At 40.7% G+C, this 26,541-nt stretch overlaps 1 protein-coding gene across 9 annotated transcripts in view; it reads left to right on the top strand.

Moving 5' to 3' along the window:
• LOC107314702 (protein tyrosine phosphatase receptor type J) overlaps nucleotides 1–26,060 on the top strand; it is a 63,492-nt gene extending 37,432 nt beyond the window's left edge. For 2 of the 9 annotated variants that reach the window (XM_015864220.1, XM_015864222.2), the window contains exons 2-26: nucleotides 4,075–4,093; nucleotides 5,006–5,158; nucleotides 6,355–6,615; nucleotides 7,171–7,437; nucleotides 7,984–8,256; nucleotides 8,518–8,784; nucleotides 9,347–9,613; nucleotides 10,753–11,019; nucleotides 12,072–12,338; nucleotides 12,901–13,167; nucleotides 14,175–14,462; nucleotides 15,502–15,636; nucleotides 17,137–17,344; nucleotides 17,458–17,576; nucleotides 18,116–18,203; nucleotides 19,145–19,186; nucleotides 19,989–19,997; nucleotides 20,088–20,175; nucleotides 21,780–21,870; nucleotides 22,648–22,721; nucleotides 22,859–22,993; nucleotides 23,479–23,598; nucleotides 24,135–24,295; nucleotides 24,452–24,587; nucleotides 25,322–26,060. In XM_015864220.1, the coding sequence (XP_015719706.1) occupies nucleotides 4,075–4,093; nucleotides 5,006–5,158; nucleotides 6,355–6,615; nucleotides 7,171–7,437; nucleotides 7,984–8,256; nucleotides 8,518–8,784; nucleotides 9,347–9,613; nucleotides 10,753–11,019; nucleotides 12,072–12,338; nucleotides 12,901–13,167; nucleotides 14,175–14,462; nucleotides 15,502–15,636; nucleotides 17,137–17,344; nucleotides 17,458–17,576; nucleotides 18,116–18,203; nucleotides 19,145–19,186; nucleotides 19,989–19,997; nucleotides 20,088–20,175; nucleotides 21,780–21,870; nucleotides 22,648–22,721; nucleotides 22,859–22,993; nucleotides 23,479–23,598; nucleotides 24,135–24,295; nucleotides 24,452–24,587; nucleotides 25,322–25,480 (4,161 nt within the window). In that variant the 3' untranslated portion in view covers nucleotides 25,481–26,060. Of the gene's footprint in view, nucleotides 1–4,074; nucleotides 4,094–5,005; nucleotides 5,159–6,354; nucleotides 6,616–7,170; nucleotides 7,438–7,983; nucleotides 8,257–8,517; nucleotides 8,785–9,346; nucleotides 9,614–10,752; nucleotides 11,020–12,071; nucleotides 12,339–12,900; nucleotides 13,168–14,174; nucleotides 14,463–15,501; nucleotides 15,637–17,136; nucleotides 17,345–17,457; nucleotides 17,577–18,115; nucleotides 18,204–19,144; nucleotides 19,187–19,988; nucleotides 19,998–20,087; nucleotides 20,176–21,779; nucleotides 21,888–22,647; nucleotides 22,722–22,858; nucleotides 22,994–23,478; nucleotides 23,599–24,134; nucleotides 24,296–24,451; nucleotides 24,588–25,321 lie in introns of those variants that run through there. The other 7 variants (XM_015864226.1, XM_015864224.1, XM_015864225.1 and 4 more) reach the window with 7 other exon arrangements.
• The last annotated feature ends 481 nt before the right edge of the window (nucleotides 26,061–26,541 follow it).

Raw genomic sequence — 26,541 nt, 5'->3', positions numbered from 1 at the left:
AGATAGTTCAGTGGTTTTCATGTGGAGCTCCTCCAAATCTGAGAGGGTGGGTAGGTGAAGATGTGGAGGTACACATGTGAAAGACATCTAGCTTTGAGAGGAGTGCGATCAGTTTCCAGGCTTTTTGCATCTGAGTCATAAGCACACAAGAAATAGCAAGCAGTAGCCTCAAGTCTCTTCATAGGAAGGTTTTGTGGCTAAGATAGGATCTTTTTGGTTTGTTTACACTTCAGCTGTTGAGCCAACTTCCTAACCTTGCATTTACATGAACCAAACCATGTTGTATATTTTGGAAACCTAAGCACCCCAGGGAGATGGGTTACTGTATACAGGGGTTTTCCGCCAGTGCAGGAACCCTGACTTTGCTGCAGGGTGACGTTTGACAGTGCAGCTGGGTTGATCAAAAATCTTGCTGCCAGCAGAAGGGAGGCACTGCTGTCCTTCCTGCTGCTGCCTAGATCCTTCTCTTGAAAATCTTCAAGTCTAATCAATCATCAGTGGGACTTGGGCCTCTCAGTCACCTGGAATGTTTGGAAATGGTTTCCCACAGTTCATCTTAGTTTCTTCAGTGGTAAAATTATGTGTGAAAATAATGGTTCCTCGATTACATGACCCACTGTGTACCTGAAAAGGATGGAGCTGAATCCTGCATTTATTACACACCACAGACTCATGGATGATGAAATGCATGCTCAAGAAGAGCAGGACAGACCTTGTGCAAGTGAATTATTCAGCTCCTCTGAAAAGGCACACCCTTTGATTAGACTCCGTGTGGCTGTGTGACACATGAAGTTTCATTTGCCATAGCTGATGACAGTGAGGAGTTTGTGTTGATTCTCCTGTTGTTCACTTCAAATGTTCGGTGTTTTGCATTTTGCTGTCTTTCTTTTCTTGATTTATTGAGTGTTTCCTGGTTCTTATTGGGGAGAGAAGTTTTCCCCTGCAAATTCCAGCAAAAATCTACACAACTCTCTTTGTAGATGAATAATACAAATTAATGTAATTGCAAAGAAAAATGGAAATGGCGGGGCTCTGGGTACCTCAGATGTGAACACAAGGAGAGTCAGGTGTTCAGCACAAATGTCCCCTGAAATAATACACAAATGTTTTGTATAAACAGCATTTCAGTGAGTAATCACGGGAGGCTGGAGAGCAGTTCAGTTGGCGGTTACAAAATGCAGCACGGAATGACTGAATCAGGCAGGCTGACGCTTCAGACTGGGATCACTTGTTTTGCGTGGTTTTGTGTTACATGATGAGGCCTGTCTGCTGCCAGCTCAGTGCGCTTCATTGGATTTGGTTAGCACACAGGTTTCTGGAAAGTCAGAAAGATACTGTCAGACTTCTGAAGTCCATGATGAACAAAAGTGACTAAAATGGAAGGAAGATGTCAATTAGTGGCAAGACAGAAGTTTTGGCGTGACTTACTTTTTGTTGCTTGAGCATCATTAACAAAACCCATGTGTGACCTTAAAGCCCAGCTCCTTAGCAGCTCAGCAGGAAGCTGCCATCGAATCAGCTGCTTGTAGCTGGTGCTGAAACAGGAATAAACGTGCTTATTGTCTGGGCAGGCAAGGGAGGAATGGGGAGGTGGGAAGCAGGGGCTTGGTAGCATCATAGGTGTTTCTCAGTGATGTCTGGTGTTCCTGCTGCTCAGGAAAGATGCTGAAACTCTGAACTTGAAGTTAGAGAGAAGGAAATGAGACATGTAAGAATTTAATAACACTGGAATCATCGGGTGGTTTTACAGAAGAGATAGAATCTTAAGATGTTGTGAGTTGTATCAGACTTCTGCTGGTTTGCTTGTAATGCTATAGAAAACACTGTGGCATACACAATTCTGTCCCTTTTTTTTTTTTTTTTTTTTGTGTGTGTGTGTGTGTGTGTGTGTGTGTGTGTGATTTTGCTTTCTTATTAAACATAGAATCTTTCTGACTTGACTTCTAGGTTGCCCTGCATCTCAGGGAATCTCACCTCTTGCTCCTCAGTCAGTGTCTGTTTCCAGACAGCACAGACCTTGTGTTCAGAATGCTTCAGAGGAGTGTTTTCCTGCCTCAAGTGGCTTTTTCCTTTGTAGTCTTTTCTTCCTTGGCCACTTTCTTGTGAAAGAATATAGGACTCTTGACCTGAGTGCAAATGAGCATAACTCTTCACTTCCTAATGCCTGAGCAATTTGCCTGGGCTCTCAGATGTTCAAAAAGGTTGGCAGTGAGCTCCATGTTTGTGTATCTTTTGTGCGCCAAGCTGTCAGTAGGGCTGTGCTGGAGAAGATCAGGAGTTGGTTCATTGCATCTTAGAATCACTCTTTTGCCTAGGAAGTGTGACCTAACTTTTTACTCTGGCACTGAGTCCCGCAGAGGCTGCATGTCTGTCACTGCTGCATGCATTTCTCATTACTGCAAAGCTTTTTAGTTTTGTTTTTTTCTCTGTTCTGCTGCTTCTAGTCAGCTGCTCTACCTCAACTTTGTAGAGAGTGCTATTTGTAGCCTCTTACAGAAAGAACAAGCAGCCATTACAGCTTATGACCTTTTGAGACCGCGATTCCAGGAGCTGCTGCTGCTGGAGCTGGTTTTGGCAGCATAGGGCTGAGAGGTGTCTGATTTGCTGTTCTGACTTTATATTGTCTTATCGTGATGTAGCTGCTTATTTTGAGTTAACTTATGGAACAGAGTGACTGAGAGCAAGAGGGGCCCTGAGGAATAAACAAACCTTTCCCCACCACGTGAAGCAGGTTCACCCGGAGCAGTTTGCTTGGGACCTTTGCTTGCTCATCACATTGCTGGGTGGAAGCAACCTAGTCTAATAAGCGAACAGAAAGTGGTCCAAAACTGGAAGCACTTCAGATAAGCATGTCAACCTTCGCAACCAGCAGGCTTGGTGCTTTGAGTGAGTAAGGTACCATCCAGCATGAAGCTAAATTGGATTTTCTTGTGGCAGTGTGTTACGAGGTCCAGTCAAAGGACTAGCTCTTCTGCAGGCAGTGTGAGAGCAGTTGGGAATGCAGACAGATTCTGGTTGCCTGCACCACAATGCTGAAAGACAGAAACCTTCCATGCTTGCTAACCTTCCCAGCGTGAGGGAACTGTGATCTGGTCCCTAACACCTTGCTGCCTGTTTTTGGGATAGGTATCTCTTCCTGCTTGTCTTCGTTGTTTTTGAATATGTTTGCAAGGTGAATAGTTGTATTTAATTCCTGATACAGTTGCTTCAGTAATCTCCTGTTTGTTCCGTGGCAAAAATGACTGCTGCAGCCAGTTGGTGTCAGCTTGCTGTGGGAGTCCCAGGAATCAGTTTTGCTTGCAAGTGCCTTCCGACCTCTTTTATTTCACTACTTAGAAGCGTTTTGTGCTGCCACCTGGAGGGAGGTGAGGAGCAGTTAACAGAGCAGTCTGTGGAGGTGAACAGGAAGGGAAATGTCTTATTTGGGACCAAAAGCATGAAATTGGAAGACCAAAAAGCATTTTCAATGCAAAATTCCTGTGTGTCTGTCACTAGGGATAGTTCCAGGTTACAATTAATTGAAAACTACTGATGTTTTATTTAAATGCACCCACCTATAAACTAGTATTCAGAACATATGCAACAAGTTTTGAACTTAGACTTCACTGTGAGGGGTTTTTCTGGTAATGCAAAGTATTTTTTTGTGATAAGCAGTGATAATGTTCGTACAGCAATAGGATGAGAGAAAAATCCCTGTGAAGAAAAAAGACCCTCTAATTGTCACTTACCTCTTTTTGGTGGGATGATCCCCGAGGGTAGTAACTAAAGGCTCTTTTCACTGAGATCTGGCTTTGATTTTTAAATGTCTACATGCAAAGCTGCCACTACATGCACTGCAAGATATATATATATATATATATATATATATATATATATATATATATATATATATATATATAAGCAAAATAAGCTCTGCTCTGTTCAAAGGAAATAAAACAGGGGAACAACCATTTTAATATCACGTTTGTTTTTTTCTCTCTGATAGATGGATGTATTTTTGGTGCTGTTGGTTGTTGATGGATTTTTTTAGTAGTTCTGAAGTTTTAATTTCTTTTATTTGTTTTTGTTTTCCAGGTCAGATGTACAACTGCATGTAAGTATCATCATTCTGTTATTCACTTATGTATATATTGTTATATATTTGTACATAACTTCTGCTATCTTTTCCTGTATGAAAGATCAAACAGTGTCAGCTAAGTGTCTAAAAAGCTGCTGAAAATAGTTTTTAGAAATAGCATGTATAGTTCTGAAGAACCTCTGAATTGTGAGTCTGGCCTGCAGTGCTTTCATTGCTTTCATTTTTTATGTGAATCCTTGTCTGTATCAGTTCCAAATAAATACAGAAATTATGATTCAGTTTGTTTTCCACTGCTTCCAGACCAAGAATCCCGTTGTTCATGGCCACCTTTCCTGAACTTGCTTGCAGTGTTTTACTCATGCAGCAGTATTTCAGCTTCAACTGAGATAGTAATTTCTGTGTGTAGCTGGATCAATTCTCTTTGCTCATTGGGCTGCATTATGTTAGCCTAAGGTTTTCTGTAGCTGTCTCATATCTCTGCTGTGTGGGAATTCAGCGTGTGAATACATCTCTTTATTTTCTCATACGCTGAGGATAAGCAAATTGCTATGCCAGGTTAAGCAGAGCAGAGAGCTTTAAAGTGATACGTTAGAAAAATGCATGTGTGGAGTGTGCCTGTAAGTTCAGTTGATTGTTTTCCATCAAAACTGCACTGAAACAGAGCAGATCATGGTAGCCTTCATTCAGTCTGTGAGTTGAGTAATTGCCTGAAAAAACATGGCTTTTTTTTTTTTTTTTAAATCTAATACAAATTGTCTGACAAAAGTTAAAACTGGTGAAACCAGGCAACACACAGTGAAGCAAACTGAGAAAAAGGAGGTGCTGATGGTCACTGCAGGATGTCTGTTAATGACTGTATTTTTGCTCACAGGGAACCCGGACGTTTTGTAAAGATGTTCATTGCCCTGTATGTTTTTTACCTTTCAGGCACTGACAACTGTAGCTTGAAAAATTTAACTGAAGAAATGGGAACCAGTAATAATGATGAATTATCAGTGAATGCTACGAGAGGGAACAGCAGATTATCAGAGGATGTGTCACTGTTTGGCAGGGCAATGAGTGATCAGAACAGCGTAGCCCGTAAGTGATTTGGGTTGTTGGTGGGATGTGAATGATCCCTTGGGGTTTTTTGTGCTTCTATATACTATGTTAGCATTTTTAGTCCAAACTTTTATCTAGAGTGCAAAGATACGTCTGGAATTGGATCCAAGTGTTTTGCTGGAGTAGAAAATGAGCCAAAGAAAAGTATTTACACAGCTAACTGAAAGTGTAATGTAACACTGTGATTGTAGCATGGTCTTGAAATAGTTTGATCCCTGTTAGAATTGGGTTTCTTCACCTGACTATTATGGGGGTGTAATATTAGGTATTATGTAAAACTATGTATAAAAATATTATTAGATTTGTGCAGTACAGCTGCAGTAGTTCAAATATACAGCAACCTTCACATTTGAAATATATATATGTGTGACAGTACAGCTGAAATAACCTATTAGGATCTAGAGGAAGATCTGTGAATCTTGCAGCTCAAAGGACCCTTTGGAATAACCAGGTTAGGAAAACATAACAGGCTGCATAGTCCAATCTTTCTCACCAGTTTGCATGAAGTTAACACCTGACAGATGAAAGACATTACTGCTGCATCAAGACTGCTTTAATGCTTGAAACTTCCGGAGTTGGAGCAAAAAGAGTAGATCATAGAGCTAGTAAGTATGCCATGCAAGACAGAAAAGAAAAGCAGCTTGATTAGAATAGCAGTTGGCCAAGGAAGAGACAACTCTGTCAATAAGATAGCAGGGGGAGGAACATTACATGTCTCTGTGAGCAGATGTTCTTCCGTTTACATTGATGGATTGTTGTCTTGCCTTTCCCAGAGACCAGCCCAGTATTTGGTCTCAAGGCAGAATATGTTGGTATGACTTCTGTCAACTAAAATTTGAAGGTGAATGTCACAGCTACAGACTCCTGCACATACAGAATAAAGCTTAGAAATAGTGCCTCCATCAGATACAAAATGCTAAGTATCACCAAAGCCAAAATTGCCAGGCTAATTACTGGGGTGTTGTAGAGTTTCACAGTCATTGCCATAGTGGCTGATGGTCAGACAGAAGAGAAGAAGCCTCCAGGAACCTCTGGTGCTGTTGCTGTGGTGCTCCCGCACTCTGATTGATAAGTGATGGGAAGAAAGTGAAGTAGCGGTGCGTCTGTACTTTTCCTGTTTTCTTTGTGAGCTGATATTGTTGCAGGCTGATGGATTATTGTCTTCCCTTTCCCAGAACTCAGCATGGTATTTGATCTCAAGACAAAGTCTGTTGGTGTGACTTCTGTCATCTTAACCTGGAATAACACAGCTTCAGCTTCCTACACGTACAGAATAGAGGTTAGAAATGGGACCTCCATTAACAACAAAACAGCAAATGTCACTGAAACTGAAATTACGGGGTTAACCCCTGGGACACCGTACAATTTCACAGTCTTTGCTGTAGCAGCAGATGGTGAGACGGAAGGAGAAGGAGCATCCATAAGCCTGTATACAAGTAAGTGACAGTTTCTTGCAGTCGTGTTTCTGGTATTTTGCTGTGCGGCACAGGGCTCTGCATACCTGTGTAAGGCTTGTAATTGAGTGGTGGTGTGGGCAGAAGTGATGTTTTGGTTCTGGAGCCCAAAGAAGGCTATTTGCAAGGGGTAGGATGTTAGAGTGCAGCAGAAACATTGCCCTGATCTGATTTGAGTTTTGCAGTTTCCTCATTTTAATTGTATTCCTTCCATATGTTCTTCTGAGCCCTCATCTCTTTCATACCATCCTCTCTCCATCTCCAAAAGAAATCCTGGCAGTGCTGGCACTGTTGTGATGTGTGCTCTTTCTTTGGAGTGCCAAGTGGAGATGAATCCCACTCAGAATGACTTTTATTTTAGTTTACCCTTACAAGCCCATTGATGGCAAAATTCCACGAGCCTCTGGTGTTCCTGCACTCTTACAGACAACTGATGCAAAGAAAGCAAATTGGTGGTGTGTCCGTGTTGTTGTTTTTCAGTCATATTTTGAGCATATGCTCTTGCTGTTTGATGGACTGTTGTCTTGCCTTTCCCAGAGCCCAGTGCAGTGCTTGATCTCAAGGCAGAATATGTTGGTGTGACTTCTGTCAACTTGAAGTGGACAGTGAATGACACAGCGTCAGCCTCCTACACGTACAGAATAGAGGTTACAAGTGACTCTTCTACTGACAACCTGACATCAAGTGTCACTGAAAGTACTGTAACCGAGTTAATCCCTGGGACCTTTTACAATTTCACGGTCTTTGCAATAGCAGCTGATAATCAGACAGAAGGAGAAGGAGCATCCATAAGCCTATATACAAGTAAGCGTCTGTTTCTTGCAGTTGTTTCTGGTGGTTTTTGTTTTGCTGTGTAGCACAGGGCTCTACCTACCTGCATGAGATTTCTAATTCAGTATTGATACGTGCAGAGATGATAGTTTTAGTCTGGAGTATGTTATGAGCTATCTTGTAAAGCGTGGGCTATTAGAGTGCAGAATAAGCACAGCCCAGGTGCTGTTTGAATTTCCACTAATGCCTGCAACATAGAATTTTCCCAAGGACCAATCTCTCCCTGAAATCCGAGATTGCTGGCACTGTGGTCATGTGTGCTGTTGATTCTGAATGCCGGAGATAGATTAATCCCACTCAAGATACTTCTTCCTCACTTTTCTCTTACAAGCCCATTGATGGCAAATCCTCCTGGAGCCTCTCATGCTGTTGCTGTGGTGCTCCTGAACTCTGCTTGATGCGTGATGTGAAGAAAGTGAAGTAGTGGTGTGTCCGAGGCTTTTTTTCCTTTTATTTTCTGTTTTTCTTTTTGAGTGGATATTGCTGCAGATTGATGGATTGTTGTCTTGCCATTCCTAGAGCCCAGCCCAGTGCTTGATCTTAAGGCTGAATACATTGGTGTGACTTCCGTCAACTTAACCTGGGCAGTGAATGACACAGCTTTGACTGCATACACGTACAGGATAGAGGTTAGGAATGGGAATGCTTCTTCCATTAGCAACAAAACATCAACTATCAACAGAACTGAAATTACTGGGTTAATCCCTGGAACATCCTATAACATCAAAGTATTTGCAACACCGGTAAACAGTACAACTGAAGAAGAAGGATTGTCCTTAAACCTGTATACAAGTAAGGAACTACTGATGCCTCTCAATTCCAGATAAACTTGCAGTCTATTTTGATCAGCGCAGCTCTTAACCTTTGTTTTCTGATGTAATGATGTTTTGCAATGCAATACTGCTTTGTTCCTGGAGCTAGAAAAAAAATGGGTTGGTGTCATTGAAGTTTTCTACAATTAGTGCTCAGTCGGCATGGAATAAGGGAATATGACTGGCATTTTTTCTGTCTGTATTTCTTTGTCTTGACAGTTTGTTTTCCTGCCTTTCCTAGAGCCCAGCCCAGTGCTTCATGTAGTGGCAGAATATATTGGTGTGACTTCTGTCAACTTAACCTGGATGGTGAATGACACAGCTTCAGCTTCCTACACGTACAGAATAGAGGTTAAAAATGGAGCCTCCATTAACAACAAAACATCAAATACCAATGAAACTGAAATTACCGGGTTAACCCCTGGGACACCGTACAATTTCACAGTCTTTGCTGTAGCAGCAGATGGTAAGACGGAAGGAGAAGGAGCATCTGTAAGCCTGTATACAAGTAAGTGACAGTTTCTTGCAGTCGTGTTTCTGGTGGACTGTATTTTGCTGTGCGGCACAGGGCTCTGCATACCTGTGTAAGGCTTGTAATTGAGTGGTGGTGTGGGCAGAAATGATGTTTTGGTTCTGGAGCCCAAAGAAGGCTATTTGCAAGGGGTAGGATGTTAGAGTGCAGCAGAAACATTGCCCTGATCTGATTTGAGTTTTGCAGTTTCCTCATTTTAATTGTATTCCTTCCATATGTTCTTCTGAGCCCTCATCTCTTTCATACCATCCTCTCTCCATCTCCAAAAGAAATCCTGGCAGTACTGGCACTGTTGTGATGTGTGCTATTTCTTTGGAGTGCCAAGTGGAGATGAATCCCACTCAGAATGACTTTTATTTTAGTTTTCCCTTACAAGCCCATTGATGGCAAAATTCCACGAGTCTCTGGTGTTCCTGCACTCTTACAGACAACTGATGCAAAGAAAGTGAATTGGTGGTGTGTCCGTGTTGTTGTTTTTCAGTCATATTTTGAGCATATGCTCTTGCTGTTTGATGGACTGTTGTCTTGCCTTTCCCAGAGCCCAGTGCAGTGCTTGATCTCAAGGCAGAATATGTTGGTGTGACTTCTGTCAACTTGAAGTGGACAGCGAATGACACAGCGTCAGCCTCCTATACGTACAGAATAGAGGTTACAAGTGACTCTTTTACTGACAACCTGACATCAAATGTCACGATGGCTGAGATTACTGAATTAGTCCCTGGGACCTTTTACAATTTCACGGTCTTTGCAATAGCAGCTGATAATCAGACAGAAGGAGAAGGAGAATTCAGAAGCTTCTATACAAGTAAGAAACCACTAGTTCCACTCAATTGCAAGTAAAGAAACATTTTGTAACTGAGCCCTGCTTTTCTTCCTTGTTTTTTCGACTTTGTACTGTTACTCATTGCTGTGTTGCTTTGCTTCAGGCTTTTGTGAACATGAATGTCAAACAATCTGTTAAAAGATAAAGGGGTCAGCCTGTATGAGAGATGCCTGTTGAGCAGCTAGCCTCCAGTTCCCGAACTGATGATGTATGTAGGGATCTAGTTGCTACAGCAGCATGACCTTGTCTGGAGTTCAGGGCTGAATGGACCCCCTGTAGTGCTTCTTGGAACAGGTTGCCATAGGGCTTTTTTAGGCTTTGGTGTACTAGAGAGACTTTTGTTCTTTAAGATTCTTTTGAGCTGTCTGCAGAGCCCATAGCCTGGGGCTCCTGTGAGCTTGGACAGTGTCTAGGATCACATTATCAAGTGTACTGCCACTTCTGTCACTTTGTGCTCTGGCCTCTTTCTTCCAGATCAGAAGGGCAGATGGGAGAAGAGCTTTCTTGCATTTTAGCTCTAGTATGGAAAGGGAGCAGGCAACATCCATACAAACTAGTGGCAAGGGGGCACACAAAGTCAATACAGAATAACAAGGGGGATTTTGTTCTGGAGTTGCCTCTGGTTAGAGGAGCTTGTTGAAGCTGCTTTAGGTCAGTATTGTCTACCTGATGTTGATGCTGAATTAAACTTTCAGACACTGACACCCTGAATGGCTGAGCTGTTTCACACACCCAAGGAGCCTGTGTCCTTCTGTTAGTGTTGTGGACAGGCTAGCTGAGAAGCTCAGATTCTCAAACAGGTGTGGGCACGGTCCTGAGCTAACACATGAAGGCTACCCTGTATTCTGCTTTGTTCCCTGATTTCCCTTTCTATATCTGTCTGGAAAGCCATTGTGGAAAAAAATATTCTGGCATATGACATGAAGTGAAGAGAATCTCCTCTAAAATTTCTGTGGCCTTTACAGAGATGTCTCGGCATGTCTGTAGTACGGCATCAGTATCTTAGGAGTGCCTCTTGACTATATTTAATACTCAGTCTATGTGGGGTAGGTGAATGTAGCTGTGGCTTTTCTTTTCTTTGTGCTCTCTGTCTTGACAGTTTGTTTTCCTGCCTTTCCTAGAGCCCAGCCCAGTGCTTCATGTAGTGGCAGAATACATTGGTGTGACTTCTGTCAACTTAACCTGGATGGTGAATGACACAGCTTCAGCTTCCTACACGTACAGAATAGAGGTTAAAAATGGGGCCTCCATTAATAACAAAACATCAAATACCAATGAAACTGAAATCACTGGGTTAACCCCTGGGACACCATACAATTTCACAGTCTTTGCTGTAGCAGCAGATGGTAAGACGGAAGGAGAAGGAGAATCCATAAGCCTGTATACAAGTAAGTGACAGTTTCTTGCAGTCATGTTTCTGATGGTATGTGTTTTGCTGTACATCGCAGCATACCTGAGTAAGGCTTGTAATTGAGTGGTGGTGTGGGCAGAGGTGATGTTTTGGCCCTGGAATCTATTGCAGGCTATCTATCAAGCATAGGCTATAAGAGACCAGAAGCAGCAGCATAACCTGGATGCTGTTAATTGAACTTGTTGCTGTTACCTGGAACAAAGGGTTTTCCCAAGGACCAATCTCTCCAATATTAGGGAGGTGAAGTTGAGTTCAATTCGTAGAACATGTAGGCTTCAGAAGTGTTTGTTTTAATGCTCTCACACACAAAACAGAGTGTATCTGGGGATCTTATATTATTTTGGGGCCCATGTTTGCTGGGAATCTGGAGAGGGAGTGTAAGCTTTAGGCAGCGTTGGCTTGGAGAGCTGCTTTTTTCATCCTGTTGTCAGTGCTGTGTATTTTATGTGCTGTAGGGGAGACTGTTCTGGAGCTGGTCTGTGAGGCTTTAGTGCAGCCTGCTTAATCACCATGCTGTACTTCAAAGGAAACAGGTGCTCACCTTGTCGTTCTTGTTCTCCTGAAAACATACATGCATACGTCCTCGTGTCTTTCCACTTGTTACCCAAAGGTCTGTCTCACTGATTTACCTCTCCATAGTGACTGATTTACCCTGGTTTGGAGATGGGCAGAGACTGAAGTGCTGCAGAAGGGGTCTTGGAGATGTTCTTTGTGCTGTTGGAGTGACCGTGGGGACTTGAGCAGTGAAAAAGGAGGAGGGTTCCTAGGTCCTTGCTGCCATGTTTCTTCCAGTGATAACTGGTCTTTTTTTTTACCTTAAGCTGTGCTGAGATGCGCTATTTTTGCCCCATTCCCCATTGTTTCCTTCCTGCTCTCCAGGAACCTCTGGTGCTGTTGCTGTGGTGCTCCTGCACTCTGATTGATGAATGATGAGAAGAAAGTGAAGTAGCAGTGTGTCTGTGCCTTTTCTGTTTTCTTTGTGAGCTGATACTGTTGCAGGCTGATGGATTGTTGTCTTGCCTTTCCCAGAGCCCAGCACAGTATTTGATCTCAAGACAAAGTATGATGGTGTGACTTCTGTCATCTTAACCTGGATGGTGAATGACACAGCTTCAGCTTCCTACACGTACAGAATAGAGGTTAGAAATGAGGCCTTCATTAACAACAAAACATCAAATGTCACTGAAACTGAAATTACTGGGTTAACCCCTGGGACACCGTACAATTTCACAGTCTTTGCTGTAGCAGCGGATGGTGAGACGGAAGGAGAAGGAGCATCCGTAAGCCTGTATACAAGTAAGTGACAGTTTCTTGCAGTCATGTTTCTGGTGGACTGTATTTTGCTGTGCGGCACAGGGCTCTGCATACCTGTGTAAGGCTTGTAATTGAGTGGTGGTGTGGGCAGAAGTGATGTTTTGGTTCTGGAGCCCAAAGAAGGCTATTTGCAAGGGGTGGAATTTTGGAGCGCAGCAGAAACATTGCCCTGATCTGATTTGAGTTTTGCAGTTTCCTCATTTTAATTGTATTCCTTCCATATATTCTTCTGAGCCCTCATCTCTTTCATACCATCCTCTCTCCATCTCCAAAAGAAATCCTGGCAGTGCTGGCACTGTTGTGATGTGTGCTCTTTCTTTGGAGTGCCAAGTGGAGATGAATCCCACTCAGAATGACTTTTATTTTAGTTTTCCCTTACAAGCCCATTGATGGCAAAATTCCACGAGTCTCTGGTGTTCCTGCACTCTTACAGACAACTGATGCAAAGAAAGCAAATTGGTGGTGTGTCTGTGTTGTTGTTTTTCAGTCATATTTTGAGCATATGCTCTTGCTGTTTGATGGACTGTTGTCTTGCCTTTCCCAGAGCCCAGTGCAGTGCTTGATCTCAAGGCAGAATATGTTGGTGAGACTTCTGTCAACTTGAAGTGGACAGCGAATGACACAGCTTCAGCCTCCTATACGTACAGAATAGAGGTTACAAGTGACTCTTTTACTGACAACCTGACATCAAGTGTCACTGAAAGTATTGTAATGGAGTTAATTCCTGGGACCTTTTACAATTTCACGGTCTTTGCAATAGCAGCTGATAATCAGACAGAAGGAGAAGGAGCATCCATAAGACAAAATACAAGTAAGTGGCTGTTTCTTGCAGTTGTGTTTCTGGTGGTTTGTGTTTTGCTGTGCAGTAGCTCTGCTTATATTCTGCCTACCTGCATGAGCTCTGGGGTACTGTTACAGGCACTTCACATTGCTTACCTGCTGTCAGAATTATTTGTATGGGTAGGAGTTTTGTAGGATGTGTTTTTACCTTCTCTTCCTTGTGTGGGGGGGCCTCGGGACCTTATTTTGAAGGGCTCCCACACAGAGTGTATTGTTTGGAAACTGGCTAAAATGCTGCTTTTGCTGTAACTCCCATCTTGATCCCTCCTTCCTTTGTTCTGGCACTGTTTTTAGGAGTCAGTTGTGATTCTTTGCCAGTCTCTTAAGCATGTTCTTTGGATTCACTGTTATTTCCTCTTTCATCATCCAGTCTGCTCTACTGTCATTTTCCATGTGTACAGGGTCTCTAGCACTCTAATCTACCTACCTAGTATGGCCAGGTGTAGCATTTCCTTTATTTGATAGCACATCTGCATCCTTTAACCCTTTGTTCTGTTGTTTGTGTCCATTTTTGTCCATTTCTGGAGCTGCAAATGTTAGATTACCAGCTGAAATGTTTGTGAGAGCTATCCCTAAATCACAGAGGGTGCTATGAATAATGAAGACTATTTTCTTATTTGTTGGCCACTAATCATTTTATGTAATTATACAGAGTTAGCATTTGTCTACCAGTCTAAGAATGTTCTTGTTCAGTGGTTGAATAGTATTTGAAAGCTTTGCTGATTTTGACAAGCAGCTATTCAGCCTCGGTTTTTCTCAGTAAATTGATCTGCAAGGGAGTTAAAGCAGAAGGGTCTGTGTATTTACAGAGTGCTAAACATACTTATTCCTCGTTGTTTTTTGTAGGCGGTAGCTTCCTCTGTTTAGAACTAGAAAGGAATACCAGTGTTTTATAAATTCTTATACACAGAAGTGCTTGTAAACAGACTGCTTTTTCTTTGCTGCTATACTTGATTTCTTTTTTTTTTTTTTTCCCAGTTCCTTCCTCAGTGAATGCATTTCAGTGTGAAGCAGTGGCTAATATGTCTTACCTAATATTGAAATGGGACTGTCCTTATGGCGGCTATTCTAGCTTTGATATCAAAATATTTAATGATACTTGGACAAAAAATCAACGGAGTCAGTTCTGTGGGAGAGAAGGCTCAGAAGGAATCTTCAAAACCGAACCTTTAGATTATTACAAAACCTATACTGTTATTGTTACAACTGTTTCAGAAAGTTTAACAAGTCTTCCAGTGCAGAAAACATGTAAAACAAGCATTACAGGTAAGCATTAGGATCAAACAATGGAAGATATTTATAGGACAAAAATATTAACTTTGCTATTGCAGAAGAAGAAACTTGATATATGAGCATATACAATTATTAATAAAGTACTACATTAATGCCAAGTCTATCTCATGCACGCATAAGGGGTGATGACCAGGAAAATTCATGAAGCAGATCATCTCAAATACCATTACATGCCATGGATAGGATAACAAGGTAATCATAACCCAGTCAATGTGAGCTTATGAAAGACAGCAATTTCATCACAGCAACCCCACACAGCAGTACAGTCTTGCAGAAGAGTGGCTGGAAGGCTGACCAGCAGAGAAGGCCTGGGGGAGCTGGGCGATACACATAGCATGTGGGTAGTAGTGTGCCCAGGTGTCTAAGAAGGCTGATGGTATACACGCTTGTGTCAGAAACAGCATGGTCAGAAGGACCAGTGTTGTGACTGTGCCGAGTATGGAGTGAGTTTGCATCTCAAATACTGTGTTTGGTTTTGGGGCCCCTCACTGCAAGAGTTGCTGGAATATATTCAGAAAAGAACAAAGAATCTGGAGAATGGACTAATTTGAAAACAAGGCATCTGGAGGAAATGGTGCAGTTCAGTCAGGAGAAGAAAGAAGGCTGCTGTGAGGGGGATGCTGGTCTCTTTTCTTAGGTGACAGGTAATAGGATTTGAAGAAACAGCCTCAAAATGTGCTAGGGGAGATTTAGGTTTGGGATCAGGGAGAATTTCTCAATGGAAAGGGTGATTAGGCTTTAGAACAGGCTTCCAAGGGAAGTGAGGAGTTGCTGTCCCTGGAGGTTTTTAAGAAATGTGTGGACCTTGCAATGGGGGCCATGGTTTGGTGATGGATTTGGTAGTTATATGAATGGCTGGATTTGATGATCTTAGCAGTCTTTTCCAACTTAAATGATTCTATTATAAACTTGCATGCTATGAACAGTCATTATAACAACATTTTCTTGTTTGAAAAACTAAACTTTATCTGTCATTAAAGAACTAAGAGTATGTATATTTGTCTGTTCATAGATCCACCTGTTCCAAACAAAGCTCCTTTAGTCAAGGCACTTAGTCACAACTCATTGTCTGTTGAATTTCCTGATTTTGAGTCAGTGAATGGACCGTTGAAAGCTTATGCAGTAATGATCATAACTGAAGCAGAAGGTAAGTTCTTACAATGTTGCCATCTAGCTGTGTGAAACAACTAATCAGACAGTGTTTGTCAGGACAAAAATGTACTGGAATGAATATCCTGTATTTTAGACTTTGAAGTAGATGTTCATTGAATCATAGACTCCTTAGGGTTAGAAGGGACCTCTGAGGGCCATCTAGTCCAACTCCCCTGCAATGAACAGTTGTACCACTCAGAAGCTGGATGAGGTACCCTAGGGTGGTAACCAAAACATTGGGAGAAGTGCAGATATAACTTGGGATGTATGTCCCTTTGGAAGGAAACTAGGGACCATGTACATCCTTTTGAATTGAAACTGGGGACCAGACAGGACATCAGAAGTATTTAGGATGTTACTGAACATTTCAAGGCAACTAAGTTAATTCCAATCTCAGTTGCTTTTACTGTGAACAAATTAGTGCTTTCATAAAGCTATGCTGTTTTTAAACACCTACAATTAATAGGAACTTTGCTATTGCTTGCAGTGCATATCAGATCAAATTTTATCTTACGCAACTGTAGAAAACTTGTTAGAGCTTCTGCATTTTGTAATCTTTCAGAACCCCTTTACAACTCCTTTTTAAAAATTGTTCTAATGTTGTATCTGCCTCTAAAAGAGCTTTAGCTTTGTAAAGGCAGTCAACAGAAAGCAATATAAGCAAACTTCAATTACGTGGGTAATATGTTTCTTCATAGCGCTTGGAATGTTTTTAGTAATTTTGTTTACTCTTCAGTTGTCAGCCAGCTGGTAGTTTGAGCTGTGTTGTCTCCACTCTCATCACGCATCCCAGCTATATAATCTCCCTCAAATTTCTGCGGTTGGTCTTTTAACAGCAGACAAAGTAATGCTGTTCTGCACTGGTGACCTGTTTGGTTACAGTATCTTGGTTTTCGGAGTCTTTTTGAAGAGGAACTAGTTTGACTGATTGTTTTATCCAATCTGTCTCTATGACAAGAGAAAACATCCTTCATTTCTCAGGATTTAGGTGAAAAGACTCTGTCAGACAGCAAGACTGTAGAGGCCAGGACGAGTTTAGCATCACCTTAAATGAAGCTTGGTGCTGTTTGAGCAGCATGATGTTATCAATCTCAAATTGCCCTTTTTCTGTCCTTTTCCTTGTTTGTGGGGTATTTTCTACATTTGATAGTTATTTGAGAGGGTATGGACATGACTGACGTGTAGCAGAAGCTGTCCACAAATACATCAGAATGCATCACTAACATGCCTTCACAGAGAAACTCTGCTGTGCATGGGAGAAGTAAAACATAAAGGAGGTTAAATGAATGACACTGGAGTGTAGGAAAGGTAGCCAAGTAAACTGCATCGCAGCAGAGGGAATTTCTGAGACTGTGTGTTGCCCTCAGGTTTTGGTTTCAGGCAGTACTTGTGGAACAGTTAAAATTGTGCTTAATGTAACATGTTCTCTAACTGTGCTGGTGGTCACAAAAATAGTGGGTTATGTGTACCACTTATATCCTTGTTTTTCCTGAAGGTTGTTGGCCTTCAAAGTCTGATTTGAACTACACGTACAATGATTTCAAGCAGAAGATGACAGCCACCTATGTGACATATGTCATAGACATAGAGGAGACAACATCATCTTTCCATTCTCAGAATGGGCACAACGTTGTTGACATAGGCAAGGGAAACACCATGTATGGCTATGAAAATGGACCATTGATTCCTCTTCATTCATACAGGTATTTATCTTGCTGCAGTTGAAAGCAAGGAGATAAAGAAAAAATCATAGATCTTTCCTGTGGCTATTAAAACCATGTCACATATGTTTTATTTTTTTCTCCTTCATTCACAGGGCAAGCGTTGCAGGTTTCACTAATATAAACTTTACCATGGCCAACAAAATTATGGGAGAACAAAGTTATGTGTCATTTTCACCCTGTTCCGAGGTGGTTTCTTTACCCCAGGATCCAGGTATAGTTAATGGGAGGATTGGCAGTTTTACATGCACATTGTGTTTGGAGATCACTTACTTACAATAGGTTTCATGATAGCAAAACATCAATTGATCTGTCTGTGCTGGACTGCTCCTTTTGCAGTGTCACCACTCAGTAAAATCATATCTAACTAGTCCTGCAGGTGACTTTTTTTTTTTTCCGTTACTTCCAATATGGAAGTAACTAAAAGCTGTGCTACTTATGGTGTGCAAAAAGTGATTGGGTGGCACTTTGTGACTTAGGTAAATAAACAAATAGTGTCTATTTTCTAATAGACAAGTGGGTGTATTAGAGCACAGATACTGAGCATTTGACTTATTTGTAAATTAATTTATCAACCTTATTATTTTTAATGAGCTTTCAATACTGGTGCTGCCAAAGGACACAGTAAAGAAGATCCTAGTAGAGCAGAGTGTTTTTTGTCACTTGCTAGGTTCTCTTATAGTTTGTTGATTGATTTAGAGCATTGCTAAAGAGGTAGATAAGTGATGAGTAATACTTGTTCTCTTTTGCAAGGTGTTATTGCTGGAGCTGTTATTGGATGCCTTTTAGCTATATTGGCGGTAGTAGCTATAGGGGGTTACATATTCTGGAGGAGGAGAAGGTAATGTGTTCCTTATTTTGTTTGCTGTGTTGAGGAATATCAGTATATCGTTTCTGTATCTTAAACAAAAAAACAAGGCCTCTGTTCCTGTTTTACTGCTTTCACCATCGTGCTTTAAAGTGCATTCTATTCAAAATCTTTTTTTTTGGTACAGATCAGAGTTTTTGTATCAAATTGGATCAATGACTTTGTTCAATTTATAGCTGTGTACTAATGAGTTGAGAGCAGATTTGTTTAACTCTTGAGAACTAGTGTGTGCTTTTGAAGTTAGAAGTGAGCGAGCATTGGGTTGTTGTGCTAACAGACATATATCGCAGGTGGTTTTATTTGCAAATATTCAGTAACAGCTCTTCTTAATTGCTTGTTTGCTTGTCACTTGAACTTCTCATTCCAGAGTTTCCAAAAGCTGACCAGTTGTCTTAAGGTTTGAACTGGTCTGCCAGATTCTACAGAGGCTTCTTCTTGCTGCTCACTGTGTGATGCATCACTTCTAAAGAGTTATCTGCAGGATCTTTAGACCATTTTTTTCCTTAGTTTCTGTAAATAGTTGCTGTTATGACAAGTTCCCCTGTGTCCAGTAGCTATGGCACATGTTCAGCTTCCACCTTCAGGACAACTGACACATTGATGTTGAACGTTAACATTAGGGATTCTGATTCCAGAGAGATGTTAGTGATGCAGATCCCTTGGATGCGCTTCTTTCAGCTAAACTGCGCTTTGTGTTCAGGTAGTTTGGTTCCATTGTAAACCAATGCTGAAAGAATTACGAGGTATTTTAAGTTCACTTCAGGGGTAAGGTTTGCCTCAGGAGTATTTTGTGCAGAGTAAGATGCCTTACAAGACATGGTTCTGAGCGGACACATGAAATATGTGTCATCAGAAATCTCAAGCTTTCCATTAAGTTCTACTGTGAGCATGTTGTGTTTTTTTTCTCCTCATAGGAAAGACAAAAGAAATACTGAAGTGTCTTTTTCTCCAATTAAGTAAGTCTTTTCTTGTGTTTTTTGAGCTCAAGTGATACATCCAAAACTTCCTGTGAACCCTAATGCTTGTTTTCTGTGCAGTTTCATGTATAAGGTTGCATGAAACTTGACTCAAGTCTGCAGACCGAAAAAAATCAAATTGCTGAGTCTTAATGCTTGCTTCATGGTTCAGCATTGGTTATGCAAATACCCCACGCGGTTTTGAAAAGTAGAATGTTTTCATGAAACAAAGACTTCTGAACATACTGAGAAAACAAAACAGTCCAAGCTGTTGATAAAAGAGCTTATAAGCATAAATCAGCACTGGGTCCCAAACTTTCCTTTACCTTATGGCTACTTTGAGCTCAGCTGTTAATTCGGGTGATGTGTAATGATAGTAGCTGGCCAAGGGAGAGTAACCACAGCATATTGAAAATCACAGGCCGTGCAATTGAACCAGGTTATTGGTTCATCTATTTATTTTATGAAAAGACATACCCTGAGAACCCCACGAAGTTTCACCCGTGTGACACTGATAGTTAGAATAAAATACACCAGAGAATGAGTCCAGTCTGATGGAAGGGGAATACAGGAACAGCTGACTGACACCTTCTATCATATCCTTCTCCTGAAGGATGCAGCATTTTCTCCTTGTATGGAACAGATCATTTAAATCTCTGCCTTTATACCCTGTCTCTTGTAAATGCAGTTTGGTGGGTGCTACTAACAGTCATGCTTTTGTTCTTAGAATCGCATAGTGAAATATACAACTGCATGTATCTAATCAACCTTTTTTCTTTCCCTGCCCCACTCTCCCCTGAAGAATAAAGAAGTAAGTAAACCACATTTTGTAATACATTAACTGAATTCGTGACTTATTTACTTAGTATCAGTTACCAATACAAGACTTTTCTCATTTTAGATCAAAAATGATTAAAGTGGAGAACTTTGAGTCCTACTTTAAGAAGCAGCAAGCAGACTCCAACTGTGGTTTTGCTGAAGAGTATGAGGTGTGTGTCCTCACGGGAGAGAGCTTCTTGGCTAATATTTTTGGAAAGCAAATTAGCTTTCCTTTGCGTTGTGCGTGATGTTTACTGAAGGGGAAGAGAAGAAGGGACCCTTATTGTAGACATCATTGAGCTGCATGCATAGCGTTCCCTTACCTGATTCAGCTCTAAGTTTAGTTCAAGTGCATGATAAATACTTCACATCCTGAATTAAATCTGCCTATGAGTTATAGCATGGCCTAAGTTGCTCAAAGCTCTTGGCAGAGCTAAGACCTCCAAAGTCCTTGCCCTAGTTGCATTACTGTTGTTTGCACTCTGGGAATGCTATTTAACTTCTCTCTGCTTTTATTTCATTGTTATTTGTCTTCTCTATACAACAAGACAGATCTTTCACTAATATCAGGCTTCTTTAATGCATTATGTGTGACTTACAGACCACACATAATGAGCTGAAGTAGATAATAAGCATAATAATACATGTAATCTTTATAGTAACATAGATGTTGAGATAGAGTGCACCCTCAGCAAGTTTACTGACAACACCAAGCTGAGCGGTATGGTTGATACAGCAGAAGGAGGGGATACCATCCAGAGGGGCCTTGATGAACTCAAAAGGTGGGCCCTTGTGAACCTAATGAGGTTCAGCAAAGCTAAGTGCAAGGTTTTGCACTTGGGTTGAGGTAATCCTGGATATGTATGTAGACTAGGAGAACTTGAGAGCAGCCCTGACAATAAGGACTTAGGGGTCTTGGTTGCTAACAAACTTAACATGAGCCAGCAGTGTGCACTTGCAGCCCAGAAGGGCAGTGATACCCTGGGTTCCATCAGGGCAGGGATGGCCAGTAGGGTGACGATTGTCCCCATCTATTCTGCCCTCTTGAGATCCCAGTTGGAGTACTGCATCCAAGTTTGGGGCCCCCAGCCCAGGGAAGGTGTGCAGCTTTTGGAGAGGGTCCAGAGGAGGGCCACAAAGGGTCAAAGGGTCGGAGCACCTTTCCTGTGAAGACAGCTCAATTGCTATGAAATACAAAGGGCAGTAACCAACTATCGGTGTTGTCACTGAAGGATTTTATGTTGTCAAGTCTTCTGTTAGGTAATTTTATTTTTTTTTCCCCCCTGGAAACTACCATTCTTCTTTTCAGATGAAATTCTGTCCTCTTTCATTGTATCTTGTAGGCTGGTGCTCCACCCTGTTCTCTAAGATTTTGCTTTCTTCTTCAGTCCTTTCATAATGTAACTTGCTCCCATTCTCCCTATAATGCTTTCAAACCTCATGCAAAATGGTTCTTTGCCTTGGGGTTAGAATGAGTCAATGCCAGTGTTGTATATTTTTTACAAAGCTATTACTGGGCTCTTGAAGTCCATTTAGGGGCTTTAAACATGCTATTACTCTGCCATTCTGTATTAATCTCGTATCTGTGAGCTTTTCTGCTGCCACCTTTCTGCTCTGTTTGTAAAAAGCTGATTTTGTTATCATTTAGTCCAGTTTAACATGCCTGCTTTTACAGCAAAGTTCAGGAGTAATTGAAGTATTTGTCTGTTTCAGTTGAGTTTTATATGTTTCCTAAACTAGGACCAAGTGCTTATCAATCTTTCTTTCCCTGTAGGAACTCAAATCTGCTGGTGTTCATCAGCCCAAATTTGCTGCTGAAATCCCTGAGAACAGGGGGAAAAATAGATACAACAATGTCTTACCATGTGAGCTACTCTCTCAGGTTTTATGTCTTTTACTGGTTGAGATTTTAGTTGAAAACCCTTGGGTTTGGCTGATTTTGGTTTTAATCCCAGAGATTTTGAAGAGGAATCAGTTTTGCCAGTGTCTAAATAAATGAATTCAGGCAGTTCTTTTCCTTGTGTGAGCATCATATATGAAGTCATTGGATGAAGACAGCTAAAGAGCTATCCCTCAGAAATGCTTTTTAAAATAACTTTCCCCTGAACAATTCACTTTCACATTTCATTTGTGAGAAGCTTGCACTCCAGATCTATTGGAGTTATGAGAAATATTAAGATACTGCTGGGCAGCTTTGAAAATTAATAACTTAAGCCCTGTCAAGCTGCAGGCATCCCAGCAAAGAAAAGTGTTAAGGAAAAGCTGAAATGGTAACAGCAAGTGCACTTAGCAATGCTTCAAAGGAAAACCTTGACTGCAATGGCATGGGAGTGAAATTACCTATTTTTCTGTAGTGACACAAACTATATGGGTTATGTATGTGTAGGTATGAGAATGAAAACCATGTTTAGGAATCTGTTTAATATTCTGAATTTTTAAATTGGCCAGTCATTTATTTTTCTCCTGAAGGCCTTCATTGTAAACTCTCAACTACCACTACTTTAGATTCCTAAAGTTATGTCCTTATTGTTAGGATGCATGTTGTTCCAGACCACCTTCCATATAGGAACCATTTCAGAACTGCAATATTTTGCTGAAAAGTTTCCAGTGTTTGTAATTTTATTTTCATTTTCTTTCTGCAGATGATATTTCTCGTGTTAAACTTTCAAATCCAAGCTGTGCGACTGATGATTATATTAATGCAAACTATATGCCTGTAAGTTGCTTCATCAATTGAAATGAAAAATGCACAGTTTTTTCATGACATGGGTTTAATAGATCACATGATCTATAACATCAGCTGTTAGTGGCTCATCAGTGAAGGTTTGTCTGTATATACTTTTTTCTTCCTAGGGATATAGCTCAAAGAAGGCATTTATTGCTGCACAAGGCCCTTTGCCCAATACTATAGAAGACTTCTGGCGCATGATTTGGGAAAAGAATATCTACTCTGTTGTCATGTTGACAAAATGTGTTGAACAGGCCCGGGTATGGTATTTCTTTCTGGTTGATTGTTTTGGGCTTGTTTGTTTCATTTTAATATTAAAATGAATAATTGTAACTCTTCTTATTTAGTTGTTTCCCTATAATAAGGTGGGGGGTGGCTACTCTTTTAACCAAGCATCCACTTCCTGGAAGCTTCTTTTCTGAATTAAACGAGCCCATCTTTAAAATTTATTCTCCCCTATACCTGCTGATGACCAGAATAGATTGTCTTAGGAAGGTTGTGGAATCTCCTTTTTTAAGGGTGGGTTCTTCTCTCTAAAGAATGTTTTGGTAGATCTCCCTTGTGCCTTAGGATAGACCATTAGGAGGCGTGATGTACCTTCCAGTCCCACTTCATGGGGGCATGTTATTTAAATATAGTAGTCAAAACCAAGTTGGAGTCACAGTGTCATGACATATCCTCCTGTTTTTTTTTCTGTGCTTCATTTTTGTGTGTAATGTGTTGAACCTTTAAACTCTCTTCTTAGACAAAATGTGAGCAATATTGGCCGGACAAACAATCTAAGAGTTATGGTGACGTTATTGTGACAATGGTCTCAGAAGTTGTTCTTCCAGAGTGGACGATAAGGGACTTCAATGTAGAAAATGTGAGTAGTTTGTCAGTTGTTAGCTGTATACAAATATCTGTAGAAGCAGTTTATTATATCAAGGACTTCACGTGCCAAGCAACACTGGAACAACAGAATATAATGATTTCACAAAAACTCAATTGAACTGAAAGTTATCAGAGAAAAAAAAAGAATAAGAGCAGTTGCAAAATCCAGCCTGCTATTGGTTGTCACTGGTTGCTGCTTCAATGGTACTGCAGCTCCCTGAGGCTTCCACCAAAATGTGTGCTTCGTGCAGATACCTGAAATATGTCCCAAATGATGTGACCAAACAATTAGCCCCGTCAAGACCCATCTCTGTCAGCAAACATAATGCAGAAGAGAAGATCTTGTAGTTAAGAGAAAACGAAAATGGAAGGGAGAAATTGGAATAACATAGATTGAATTACTGCACAGTTTGTAATGGGCTGTTTTAATGCAACCAAGTCTTACATTGTACTTATGAATGACAGGAACTCCTGCTGTTTATCTTTTGAAGCATTTGCATTTTCCTTCTTTCATTCTTGTTCCTCTAGGCTGACACATTGGAGAGCCACACTGTGCGTCAGTTCCATTTCACGTCCTGGCCAGATCATGGAGTGCCAGAGACAACAGACCTGCTAATCAACTTCAGACACCTTGTTCATGAATACAGCAGTCAGAATCCTATTGACTCTCCTACTCTAGTGCACTGCAGGTGGGAAGAACATATTCATGTTAAACATGCTTTTATTGTGTGGTGTTCTAAGAACAATTCTTTTTCAGTGTGATTTGAAATAAATGTGTAAGTCTCTGCTGCTTAAGGACACTTAAATAACTTCAATGCTTAAATAACTTCTCTGTGTCCTTGCAGTGCTGGTGTCGGGAGGACAGGAACATTTATTGCCATTGACCGCCTGATTCAGCAGATTGAAATGGAGAATACGGTGGATGTATATGGAGTGGTGTACGATCTTCGAATGCACCGACCTCTAATGGTACAAACTGAGGTAAGACCCCTTTTCATCCAGCATCATGTTTCTCAGATATGCACAGTAATCCAGAAAAGGTAGATTCAGGATTGTAGCTCAAAACTGCAGTACAATGAGACATTGTGAAGCAACCTGAAATCACCCTTATTTAAACTTACCTCCTACCTGCCTCATTTCTTTCTACAAATGCACTTGCAGTCAAGGAAGTCATAGTGAAGTTTGTAGATCCAAGCAATCTCATTAAAGGGTAGTTTGAAAAACTGGTGTTTTTATCTAGAATCATATCTTGAAAAAGATTTTTTGCAGCTTGTTCTACCCTTTTGAGTTTAATTCTGGCTTGTAGCTATGAGGATAACATTAAGTCAAGCGGTCTTTGCATATATTATTGTTGATCTTCAGGAACATATGTTTTCCTGATGGAACTACTGCTTTCATCTGGAAAGGTGTGTGGATTAAATCAAGCTGATTTGGAAAAGGCTGTAAAATCTCTGTCATGAAAATCTTTTAATGAGATGTTGAGCAAGGCAGTAAATACAATCGTAGTGTTTTTTACTTGGGATTGCTTAGGTAATATCATGAGATCCTTTCTAGCTCCATTTTCTATGTAATATACATTTTAAAAACCAACTGTATGATAACTTCCAATGCAATGCATTCAAAAAGCGAATCTTAAGATTTGGGAGCAGAATTACTTTCCAAATCAGTCATTTGCTAAAACTGTATTATTCTCTTTATTATTTTTCTCCCATCAGGACCAGTACGTCTTCCTAAACCAGTGTGTCATGGATATCATTAGATCACAGAAGGAGAAGAAAACAGATCTTATTTATCAAAACACGACAGCAATGGCAATCTATGAAAACTTCACCCCTGAACCAGCTTTTGGGAAGGCAAATGGCTATCACGCATAAGCAGGACGCAGTGCAGTCTCTCCAAGAACTGTTGTCTGTGCATGAGAAAGGGAGATGTTCTTCTTACATTTTCCAGGATTGTGTGCAGTGTCTCGTCTGGTTTGTCCAGTTCTGTCCTCATGTGAAGAAATGATCTTCTGGAGGAGAAAAAAGACAATGCTGGCAGGAGCCATGGATTGATAAAAAGAGAAACTATTTAAAGTTAACAGAGGAATTCTGATTTTTCTTGGGAATTTAACAGTACTGATAGGTGAAATAGCATTTGCAGTACGAACAATGAACTAGAGTTTAAGTATTAAAATAATAACACAAGCTTTTTATTACAATTTTATATGATTTCATTTACAGACACCAGGCTTGTGGGCTGTTTTAATATATTTAATTATAAGTTTGGGGACCATATTTTATCTGCTGTATCTGGTTACTTAGTTAATAGATATGTGCCTCTGTGATTTATTTTTTTTCTGGATTTTCCTTCTTATTTAAAAAAGGAGTACAAACACCTCCTCCAAATGGACATTTGTACTTGGAAATTGTGCCTTTTCTAGTTCCTACTCTAGGAAAAAACAAAAAAAAAAAACAAAAAAACAGCAGAGATTCTATTTTTGTACTGAAACTCTTAATGAGAACACAGATTTTTAAATAAGGCTTATGTCAAACTTAACTGTAGTTGCACTGTTGGCAGGACTCTCCAGAAGTTTGGAGGTGAGCTTTGTTTTTGCATTTCACCACAAATATCCCTGCCTTAATGTTTCGGTGCCTCTGCTAGAGGAAAAGGAGTGTGATGTGTCACTCAGAGCTTTAACTGTAGTGAAAAACTGAGCAAGTGCATACGTGGATGTGTGTGCAGGGGTGTGTGTGGGTGCGTATGAAGGACGGAAGAGCTCCTCCCTGTTCCTGCTTGATATTCCTGTTTTTATACAATGATGATTTATTTAAAGGTGCAATATATGATTTACTGAATAATGATTGCTCTATTCTAATAGAGTTTTACTCAGGTTGGTGTCTTTATATCATTGTTGTTGTTTTTCCTCAAATGTTTAAATCTGTGAAAACGCTGA

The sequence above is a fragment of the Coturnix japonica genome, chromosome 5, assembly GCF_001577835.2.
Source record: "Coturnix japonica isolate 7356 chromosome 5, Coturnix japonica 2.1, whole genome shotgun sequence".
Taxonomy (NCBI): Eukaryota; Metazoa; Chordata; class Aves; order Galliformes; family Phasianidae; genus Coturnix; species Coturnix japonica.
Note: the sequence above shows the minus strand (reverse complement) of the source record. Positions and strands in the feature narration are given on the sequence as shown.